This window comes from Equus przewalskii, chromosome 30, assembly GCF_037783145.1.
Source record: "Equus przewalskii isolate Varuska chromosome 30, EquPr2, whole genome shotgun sequence".
NCBI classification, from domain to species: domain Eukaryota; kingdom Metazoa; phylum Chordata; class Mammalia; order Perissodactyla; family Equidae; genus Equus; species Equus przewalskii.
The window spans coordinates 10078518-10090811 of NC_091860.1; the positions used below are offsets into that span (position 1 = coordinate 10078518).

At 35.7% G+C, this 12294-nt stretch overlaps 1 protein-coding gene across 2 annotated transcripts in view; it reads right to left on the reverse strand.

Moving 5' to 3' along the window:
* GPR158 (G protein-coupled receptor 158) overlaps positions 1–12294 on the reverse strand; it is a 404908-nt gene that overhangs the window by 22457 nt on the left and 370157 nt on the right. For both annotated transcript variants that reach the window (XM_070601533.1, XM_008522783.2), the window contains one exon: positions 6047–6285. In XM_070601533.1, coding sequence (XP_070457634.1) covers positions 6047–6285 — 239 coding nt within the window. The remainder of the gene's footprint in view (positions 1–6046; positions 6286–12294) is intronic.

Consider the following 12294-nt stretch of genomic DNA (forward strand, 5'->3'; position numbering starts at 1 on the left):
AACTCATTGGGTAATAAAGTTTTAACTTTTTAACCATGATAATTTTATGGCTATTGTGAAAAATCCTGAACATAGATAATAGATTACCAACTTACCAACTATGGTAAATAGATTTATAAAAAAAAATCTATCATATTGCCAACATTTTTCAAAATGAGTACGACTTGGGATACTTATTTGCTTTCTCCATTAATTTAGGAGAATGTTTCCCAGTACCAACTCTATTCTTTACATAGCTCTAGGAGGATGGTGAAATAATAAAATTTTTTATCCAAAGCAAATCAGTTTTATCCTCCTTCAATATTTATAAATGCACTATGCAATATTTTTAAAATTATAATTCTGATTTGCCATGCCAAATTTATACCAATTTCTTATTTTGACTTGAACAAGTCAGAGGAATTTCATAAAAGGGGGGATTGCCAATTTAGTTTTTACAATTTGTTCAAAAACAGCTCCCCAAATTTGAAAATATACTTTTACTATTACAATGAATTTGGGAACAATGTGTAACTCCTAGAATTTTAGCTTTAATGTGTGTCCTCACACAGGTCCAATCCTGACCGTAGAAAAATATTACAAGATAAAGGGAGCTGGGCTTATTCTTTGTTATTCCAGCAAATATTTACCAAGAGCCTACAACTGACAGACACTTTGTTAGGTGTTGAGGACATAGCATGAACAATCTAGGCAATGTTGCTGAGGAGCACATAGCCACTAGGTTGGGAGAGGAAAGAGGGGTGAGCAGATGTAAGAGTCCTTTCTTTTGCCTTCAGTGAGCTACAGATAATATATTTAAACATACTCAGAAAAATTCAAAGTGCTGAGTCACATAATGATGAATAGCATAAATGTTACAGTATTATTTTTATAATAGATATAGATGATTCCCAAAGAGGTATGGCAGTTTGTCGTTATAGGAATTCTAGTCTGATCTGGTAATATTTGGGAACATCCAAATTTTGAGATTCTCTTTCTATCAGAGAGAATAAAATCATTTTTAAAAAAATAGACTATTGGACCTGTAAAACACTTCTCACATTGTCCAATGTTCGTCTGTCTTCCACAGTCACAATGTTTATATCCTTATTTGTTTTCCATTAAAGCTTACCTCACAATGTTTTATACAGGACATTGACTATTGAAAATTATAAATAGATATAAATAACAAAGGGATTCTGAGTCATTTTTCTTCCCTGTCTCTGTTTTCAAGTATTTTCTCAAGGAAGAAACTGAGACTCATAGAGGTTCAGAGATTTTTCCAAGCAGTTATCTATACCTGTTTCCTGCTTCTGAAACACTTATGGCGGGAAGTCACCTACCTGAGCCGTTTTGGAGCAGCCCTGTGCAGGAACAAAAATAGAATGGGCCCATTCTTTAAATTTATGATCCAAATTTCCAACTAGAGTTACTTCAGAGGAAAAACTAGTACTGTAGTCTTTTAAAGGGTTCTTTATTTTGTATTTTTTACAAATAGATTGTTTTTGACAGGTAAAGTTGATCCAGAATGCATGTTGGCTGATATATTAACCCTCACTTTTTCTTTGTTTCTAAATTGACTCGATGCCAATGTAAGTATACACAGCTTCTTGACAAGGTTTTCCAGAACCTCAAGGTAAAACCTGTCTTCTCTCCACAGCCTCTCCTCTACACAGAAACATTTCTGCTTAGGAAATAGGGAATAATTTAGTGGGTTTTTTTTCCTGCTTTTTCTCCCTAAATCCCCCCAGTATATAGTTGTGAGTTTTAGTTGTAGGTCCTTCTAGTTGTGGCACGTGGGATACTGCCTCAACGTAGCCTGATGAGTGGTGCCACGTCCGTGCCCCGGATCCGAACCAGCGAAACCCTGAGCCGCTGAAGCAGAGCGCGCGAACTTAACCACTCGGCCACGGGACCGGCACCCAATAATTTAGTTTTCAGTACAGGCTTATTTTTGGCTGACTGAAGATATATGAATTTAAAAATGATGTTTATAGAAATACATGAGAACTGAAAAGAGGCATATGCTACACATTAGAAAACATTGAATTAAGGGAAGTTAAGTATAGAATATATAATGCTACATGATGAAAGAGAAATAAATGAAATTGCTGTCGGGTTGTGTGAAAAAAATTACAGCAACCATGTGTCTCCAATTTTTCAAGACAGTGCTAATTTCAAATATTTGTTCCTGTTGTTAAATCCTGTGTCCTGACTTCTCTTTAGAGATTTGTGTCACTGCAGAAAAAGTGTACTATTGAAACTAAGGTGTTCCAGTAGCTTATAGGAGCAAAACAATGACTGGGAGGTAACAAAAATCCCACCAAACATTTAAATTCCTCTTACCTCTTGGTCTCTGCACCTTATCACTGGTCTTTTATTTTCTAAGAGACTTTAACGTTGTTTAACACCTTTGGGAGTATTAGCTTAACTAATTCCTGCCTCTCAAGTCTTGCTACTTCTATCTCACTCCTAAAGCCATGACCTGGATCTTCCCATCATGATCAGTCTCTTCTCGGAGCTTCTCTCTACCTCCTTATCTTTTTTTTATTTTTATTTTAAAAAAATTTTTTTTTCAGATGTACATATTTCAAATTCTGTATACATTACATTCTGTTCACCACCCAAACACTAATTATAGTGCATCCCCTCACATGTGACCCTAATCACCCCTTTTGCCCTCCCCCCTCCCCCCTTCCCCAATGGTAACCACCAGTCCAATCTCCAATGCTATGTGTTTTTTGTTTTTGTCGTTTTTATCTTCTACTTATGAGTGAGATCATAAGGTATTTGACTTTCTCCTTCTGATCTACCTCCTTATCTTAACTGAGACCTGGTTGCTGTCCTAGGAACCGCATTGCCTGCAGCCCTCTCAAGCTATGGATCTTTATTCTCTCTTGTGCTTCCCACCTCAGGGCTGGGAGATGAGTACAGAGTCCTCCTTGCTCTCTTTGTCCCCTTCTCTGGTATTATCCACAATTAATGTATTTTAAAATGCCCACTTTTTTCATAGTTCCTTCCTTGCTAGTGGAAAAATTTGCTACCTGGTGAACTTTCTCTCTAGAGGAAAGCAGAATTTAGTGGGAGTAAAGTACAAAAAAACAGCCCATGATATTAAAGAAATATTGTAGAAGGAAGAGTTAAACAAATAAACCAGGAGAGAAAGTTACAGTCAGAATGAAAATTAATTCTTCAACAAGTAACTTGGGAGGGAGGAGAGTTTCAGATAACAGAAAAGTCACATAAAGTGAGAGAGGTCACAGGAGATGAGGGGGTCATTGCTGGATGAGTGTGGCACAGGAGTTAGCTTACATAATATAAGAGAGAAGAAATAAGAATGGGTAGGAATATAGGAAGATTGACAGATATGTAGGCAAGAATTGGAAGACACTCCTATCTGATGGCTCCTACTTACTTTTTCAAGTAGATGTCATCTAAGACAAAAGAGAAACATGGGTAGTTTGGAGGTGTGAAGGGAGGCAATAATACAAGATTTGAAATGATCATTGTGAAGAATGTTCTAGTGGTGGGTCAGGGGAAACAGCACGAGTGTTACGGAACCCAGAGCACAACTGAGATAAGTGATCATTGTGTTCTATTAGGTTCAGCCGATTACTTCCTCTGAGTCAGTTGTTCTGTACTTTAGAGTAACATCAGCATCACCTAGAGGGCTTGTTAAACACAGATGGCTTGGCCCCGCTACTCCAGAGTGTCTGATTGAAGGAGTCTGGAGATGGGCCTAGGAATTTGTATTTCTGGCAGCTTCCCAGGTGCTGTCGCTGGTTCTGAGATGGCAATTTGAGAACCACTGCTCTAAGTCTCCTTTGTAATGATTCCAACTCTAAAATTCCTGAATTTGGTAAATTTCACTTAAAAAATATACATCCTAAAAGCAATGTAGACTGAACTTAAGGATTCATCACATCGCTTACCTGGTTCCCCAAGTGCCTCTAATATGTTTTCAAGACTCTCAATAAACTTAACCATGCAGCTTTATTCACCACGGGTTCCAGCATCATCCTCTTTCCTGGTTAGGCATTTCTTTCACGCTTCATACAATTCCCTCCTCCTTCATCTGCCATTCCTATCACCATTCCTACCAAAGTGAATGTTCTCTACACCTCTTTACGATAATCTAAATGTTATCCATGGCTCAAAGAACTTCTTCTTTATAAAGATCCCTGGGTTCTAGTCCAAACTGTGCTCTTCCTTTACTGAACTACAATTGTGCCAAGAGTCTTTACCACCTACGTTTGCTTTTTAATAATTTTTAACAATTTTCATCTATCCATATAAACCAATAATAAGCTACCTGATGAGAAGAATAAGGCTTTTAATCATTTTACATCTCTCATAAAGTGTTCAAAACAGTACTAGAGAAATTATTGGTACTCAGTGGACCTTAATTATTGTATAAAATTCTTCCTTATTTATAAAGTTCATATAAAATTAAATGCAAGTAAATTCCAGTTACATATTCCATTTTTTCTACATAGTGATCACAAATGTGATCTTTAGAGAGCAAAATAAATTTTTAAAAGGTCTAGAATACATCTCAAAACCAATGTGTAAAAAAATGCTAAATGAATAGGCCATGCTTTCCTCTTGTTTTTTCCTTATCCATTGATGCCTCATCATGTATTTTCAGTATTATATTTTTTGTAAAACAGAAAAGAAATATAGCAGGTTTCTCTTCACAGTAATACAGGGAAGTTACTTTTCCTACTTTGGTTAACTTGAATTGAAGAATATAAAATAATGTTAGAGATTTCTATCAAGTGGAAATTTTATATCTATACAATTTGTTTAATTTTCATGTCCAGACTAACGTCAGAATCAGAATTGCTTCCTACCTTAGTTCTATGCGTTATTTTCTGACATCGATATCTACTGATATGGGTCTACTGATGTCATTTGATAGCTTCTTTGATATTCATCAAAATACAATGATTGGCTTTATATATTGTCATTATAATCATTCCCTGTACTTACTCACATTGCTTTACTATTACAGATATCAGGCCTATAAGATTCCTAAAAATCTTGGCCAAAAAAATATTATTCCATTTAAGCTGTACAATAAATACACATTTGTTAGCTTCTAGCAAAATTTACTTAGCAAAATACTAAAAAAATTTATTTAGCAAGATATTAAATGTAAATGTTCAACCAGCAATTGCCAAATGTCGTGGAGACAGAAAATAGGAATTAAACTCGTGTTTATTTTTGACATCTTCCAAATAAAATGAAGATTTGTCCTGTGGCTTACTGAGGGGGAACAACAACAAAATAATACGGGTCTGTTTTCATTCTTTTTTCTGTATCTTTGGAAGCTTCGCTTAAAATAGCCTAATATTAACAACAGAAAAATTCCTATGGATTTCTCTTCTTAATTTTTCAAAAAATTTGCCAGAAAGATAATCTGTGTTTTTGGCCCAAATCATCCTGTGGTTCTTCCAAGTTCTCCAGCATCTGAGACACATAACTCTTACTCCTCCCAACAAGCATGGCTCTGTTTTTACGTAACACTAGACCTCTGGGGAGTTCCTAATAAATTATATTTAGAGGAAAGATAGATTAATTAGAAATTTTGCAGAGAAAATCTCTTCACAAGGAATGCCCTAGATACCAAGTCTGATATATCATTGGACCAAAACTGTATAAAAAATACCTGCATGCTTCCTTTTTTTTTTTTCCAACTAAAGAAATAAGTCAAGAGAATAGCTACTGTTAATCAAATAAGATCACACTGATAAGATGGAATGCAGAAAGTCTCTTTGTAGCAAAGAAGTTGCCTTTATTTACTGCATTTCTCTTTCATGATTTACTGTATTACATTTTTCTCAACAAAGCTGCATACTTTTGAAAAAAGAATGGAAACTTCCAGAAAAAAAGGTTGCATTCTGTATGTCATTATTGTCCTTTTCATAATATTGTTTTACCAAAACCTTATTAGGTAAAATTCCTTTAGGCTCTGTGAAAGGGTTTGGCAAGGCTTCTAAAGAAGTCCATTTTAATGTTACTGGCAAAAGGACAGGACAATCACATGAAATAAGTGACCACATACCAACTGCTGTCATGTAATCCCAGCGCTCAATGAGGCACATGTTGAAGATGAGGTGATCAGATGTTTGCCCTTGGCCAATAAGCGAAATCTGCCTCTCCAAATTCTGACAAACAGATGAAGTCCAGCCAATGAGAAACCAAAATACTACCAGGAGTATTACGGCCAGCATCCTCATGACCCGTCCACCAGTCATATATGGAATCCGTTGGGCTGTTCGTGAAAGAAACACCTTCAAAACCCTGGAAAGGGAAGACATCAAAATGTGAAGGCAAATCTAATACTGAGAAAGTGAAACTCTAAAATATCTTATTTTTCTAGGAAAAACTTATACCCACCAAAACGTACTTCTGCAGAGTTTTAACATGAGAAGAACCAGAAATAGTATTGCTCATATTCTCACTTAATTTCATTCTAGTTTATCTCCCAATATAAGAACAAAAATCCAGCATTAGAGGCCAGTGAGTCAATAGATTTGTATAGAGTGGAATTCTTTCGACTACGTCTCAAAGAAATATTAAGATATTTCAAGGAAAGTTCTCAGGACCTTAGAAAGATCTATAGGCAAACACTACTCAGAAGGGTTTCTGAGGGATCAAAAAATAGTCCTGAAAATGGGTAGTTGAATTTTACAATGTTATACTAAATCAAAAGCTTGCTTGAACCAGTTATTTTTTTAGTAGTAGAATGTTATAAAAGGTATTTTTCTAAAAATCATTTTATATGACCCCCCTTCATAGTCATTTTATCACATTACCAAAAATAATGATGAAATAAGTATGAAAACCATGAAGGGGAAATTTAAATACTAGGGTAACTGAATACGAGATTGCATTAAGGAAGAATATTGGGATGACCTATAAGAAATTTAGTGATTAAAAAAATTTCTTTTTTCTGTATATATGACTCAAATGAGTAGCCAGGGTTGAGAGCTACTCGATTAGATGCTATCTAACAACTGTTGCATCTCTGTTGTGTGAAGACAAAATCCAACCTTACAGCAGGGCTCCTTTCATCTAGCTATTCTTTAATTTCATCTCCAGAATACTCTCAGTTGATTTTAACTCCCCACACCCATTCTCATATTTTACATCTTAAAATTGTGACTTCACAAACCACCATGTGTGGTTTATGATTCTATGAGGGAATCCATAATCAATTTCCAAAAGGCAAAAATAAATTCATTTTCCCAACTTTTCTATTCCCTCCTCCCTCTCATTCTTTCAACATTTTTAATTAAGTATTCATATGAATTCTTCATAAAAATCATTATCAATCCAGAAATGAAGCAAACACACCTGAAAGAGCTTAAATGTATTATGCCATGTTTTCTCTCTCTATAGACCTTTGGTAGCGCTCCCTGAATTAACATAATACATCCAGTAAAAAAAGTTATTTTCCAGCAGATTCCTATTTATCCTTTTCCCCCATATCTTTAACTCTGTTGTCCTTCATCTAACACACAGGACGAAGTTACTTAATTCTGAATAAAATACTTATCCTCAATTTTTCTGTAGAACAACGTCAGAAAGATATTAGTATAAAATAAGAGGACAACAGAAGGTCTCTTTAACTGCTCTCCTTTTAACCAGTTCACTAGATTAACAGTTATTCTCCATGTCCTTTGTGAAACATATTGAGTACTGCCCACGTCCTGCTGAACGCTGGCACTGGCAGCTAATGGCAGCAGTCTACTGTGCCTCAAACACTTCTGCTCCAACCAGTTGAATTGATACTTATTAAAAATCAGTTGTATTTGTCCCCAACTTACGTCCATTGCTATCATAATATATAACTTAATTAAATTATAAGTAAAATAATTACATGACCGTAAAACACAACGAGACACATTTGTATAAAAAAAATCTATGTTAAACCCTTTGGAAAGACTCAAAGGTGAGTCACTAAAATAAGCTGTTAACTTAGGGTAAAGTAAGGAGATTTTAATAAATTGGGGTTGCCAAAAATCTAGAAAGAGTCTACACTCAGATTACTTCAAAAAAATTCTTTAGATTCTCACTCCTATTTGAAGAACCGACTTTGTAAACAGTAGATAATGTGTTGGGATATTTTATGCTGGAAAGAGAACAACGCACTCCAAACATCAGACCCATAGACAAAGAAGAGGCTTTATTTAAAAAATATTGGTGAATGATTATTTGTGTTTTAAATTACAGTGTCTATACACGTCTTTAAACAACTTTTAACCTCTTGCCCAATTATTAATCCTGTAAGAAGCCTTCCATTGTAATCAGCAGATCAAAAGATTCAAAGAACTGTATCTTAGAAGTGAGAGAAGTTTGTTAAAAAATTAATATTTTAGTTAGTGCCAGTCTTATTTTCTGTAGAAGCAACTTGTAGCCACTATGGACACATAATTGTTTCTGGTTATACCTGGATGAATTCTAAATTTTGATGGGGCCGGCCCTGTGGCCGAGTGGTTAAGTTTGTGTGCTCTGTTGCGACAGTCCAGGGTTTCGCTGGTTCGGATCCTGGGCGCGGATATGGCACCGCTTGTCAGGCCACGCTGAGGCAGCGTCCCACGTGCCACACCTAGAAGGACCCACAACTAAAATATACAACTATGTACTGGGGGGATTTGGGGAGAAAAAGCAGAAAGCAGAAAAAAAAAAGAAGATTGGCAACAGTTGTTAGCTCAGGTGCCAATCTTAAAAATAAATAAATAAATAAATAAATCTTGAATGACTAGGGTCTCAAAAGATGAAATCTATCCCATTTTTCTGCTTTCTATTTTGGCTAGGGCAGAAAGAGAGAATTTTTCCAAATTCTAGCTTGATTCAATGTGAATATCTGAAATATAATTATAAAGAACAAACATTTATATGGTGACCACCCTCTGCTAGGTATCAGGTTATGCAACATGAGAGGCATACGACATGGTTCTTGTCTTCTAGATGCCTACAATCTAACCAGAAATAAGTGTGCAAACAGCTACCATATAAAACAGCATGTACTAGATGTTGTATGTTGCTACTAAGTCCAGTATTCTAATAGAATGGGTGGTATTTGATCTGGGCCTTGACGGATAATAATAGGTAGAAATGGAGGAGAATGGAGACGATAAAAGGAGATATTCTGGTTGATGGGAATCACATTGCAAAGTACAAAGCAGGGAAATGTAAGTTGTCTTTGGGGGACAGGGGTGGAGCTGTATGGAACGAGGGGGAGGTTTTTCCTCAACCCAGAGGAACTCAGGTTACTGCGAGGGGTTTTCATTAGGTCAAGAAGCAGGGCTTCAGAGAAAAATAGTTATGATTTTCATTTTCTTTCCATGGCTAAGATGTGGTAAATCATTTATTTTTCTGGTACTTGAAGATTTCATAATCCACATTGAAATTCTAGAGCTCAAAGAGACCTAATAGTGGATTTGTTAAATAACTGTCTTCTTTAAAATACTTCTCAACCAGATGACCTTGTCTTTTGCAGAGGAAATCTGTATGATCCCAGCTGGGCAATCTTTTAATCATCAAATCCCAATTTTAAGTTATGAGAAATTTTCACATTTTACCAATGACCCTTTGGGTATTTATTGTATAGTCTGACAATCCAAGACTGTCAGAGATCCCATAGTCTCATTTCCAGAGGGGGAAACCCAAAGCAAAAGTCCTCATGAGCCTCCTCTTACTGATTTCACTGGCTTTCAGATCCCAGGAAACACAATAACACAACTCTGCACTCCAGTCTAAGCATTTCAGGATATTGGTTTCTGTAAAATGGAATAAGATGAATTTTTATAGTGTGACCTTAAATAAAATGAGAAAATTTTGCTATATTTTAAAAAAATGAGCTCTTGTTAAGTTTATATGTGTTTACTCCCTAGAAACCAAGTTCTAAAAACAAAATCCCTAGATGTGCATTTATACGAAATATAGCTGAAGAAAAAAAGATACAATCATTAAACTTCTTATATAGATTACTTTTTCTACTAATATTTTCATGGACAGCTTCAGGATACATCTGTTCAGAAGGCTTTACTATGTCTGAAGGAAAGCAGTAACGTATATAAGATTACAAGAAATTTCCAGAATTTAATATAAAAATGGCATATTTAAAGTATACATTCAGTTCTCATTATTAATAGTGGATAAAGTCTTGGAAATCATGATGAAACGGTGAAAAAGAAAAATAGCAACCCAGGATTGGCTACCACTATTTATCTGTTTCTACTTTTTCACTTCCCATACCTTTCTGGTTCGAGCTCATAAAACTCCACTGCATGGACTTGTACTTAGGTTACCAATTACCTTCTTCAAATATATAATTGATACTGTTCACTCCTCATTTTACTTGATCTCTCTCCAGCTTTTGGCATCACTGAAGCATTTGGCTTCCATTATGTCACATTTTCTTGATTTCATTCCTACTCCTCTGTCAGCTCCTTTTCAGTCTCTGTTGCAGATTCCTCTTCCTCAGTCTTCCTCTTAAGAGGCAGTGCTCCTCAAGGATCTCCTAAAGGGCCATCTTCTATTCTTGCTCCACGTGCTGTGCCCAGGCCATCCATCTAACTCTCCTGTTTCGTCAGTTATCTACATGCTAGCAAGTCCCAAATCTGTATCTTTAGTTTAGATCACTCTCCTGAGCTCAAGATCCGTATACTAAATGACCTACTGGGCATCAACGGGTCCCCAGATAAAATCATCCCTCTCTCCACGCCTCCCTCCTCCAATCCACTTTGCTCTTGTGCTAGCTGTCTCAGCAACTAGTGCCACAAACTCATTAACAGTCATTTTTAAAGGAAAGTAGTCTAAATACACAAATTAAAAGGCAGAGATTGTCAGATTAGATTTAAAAAAGCAAGGCCTGACTATATGCTTTCTATAAGAAATGCACTTTAAATATAAGACAAAAATAGGTTAAAAATAAAATGATGGAAAAAAGATATACCATGCTAACACTAATCAAAAGAGATCTGGAGTGACTTTCTTAATATTAGACAAAGTAGATTTCAGAGCAAAGAATCTTACCAGGGATAATGAAGATCATTTCACAATGATAAATGAATCAATCTATGAAGTAGTCACAACAACTCTAAATGTTTCTGCTTCTAAGACCAGAACTTCAAACCACATAAAGCAAAAACTGAAAGAACTGGAGGAGAAATAGGCAAGTAAGAAATTTCGAACCGCCCTACCGCCCTCTCAATATTAATAGAACAAGTAGAGAGAAGATTAGTAAGGATATGAAAGACTTGAACAACATTACTGAACAATCCCCAAACAGCAGAAGTCACATTCTTCCATGTGCCATGGAACATTTATCAAGATAGATCATATTCTGGACCATAAAACAAGTCTCAATAAATTTAAGAGGACTCAAATCATACAAAGTATGTGCTCTGACCACATGGAATTAAACTAAAAATCAAAACCAGAAAGATTAATGGAAAATCTCTCAAATATTTGGAAACTAAGTAACTCTTCTAAATAACCTGTGTGTCAAGAATAAATCAAATTAGAAATTATTTTGTAATAAATGTAAATGAAAACACAACTCAGGTATTTTGGACTGGATACATGCAAATGCTGGCTGGGGGGTAGCAGAGTAACCAGAGGCCAGGTGAGCTGATGGTGCATTAGAAAGGACATAGGTATATTCAGACAGTGACACAAGCTGAGCCCCTGCCACTGGGCCCAGACAGTAGCAGGCAGGTGACGGCAGCAAACAGCTTGCAGAAACAGACTCTCAGCTTGGGCTGTAAGGAAACCTCACTGCCCTTCTTTTTGCTGCATGAATGAATTAATCCATTTCCCACTCATCCTCTTACATCTACTTTACATAAGGAAAAGAAATATTTCCACTTGAGAGCATACAAGATTTGTTAGTTGCTAACAAAGAACATTAGGATAAAGTATTTATTAGCTATAGTCTGAGAAGTACTAAATGTGAATCACTAGATGGGTTCTTATTTGTAATTTGAAAGTTGATTAAAACACACAGACAGTAGAAACCATAACAATCCAGGCATAAAAACATCCCGTGTTTCAAATGTGGCACACAGCCCCTAGACCATATGTTCTAACGCAAACTTCTTTCCAGAAATCTAGACATAAAATACTGATGCTGTAACTAGAAATTAGAGCATGTATGTGTACATATAAAAAACAAAATCAAAAAGAGAAGCTCAATATTGGAAAGCTTTGAATGCAGATGTTATAAATTAAATTGATTTCAAAGTTATATGTCATAAAACAAATCGAGAGGACATCTGAAGTCAGACAAAATAAGGAAAG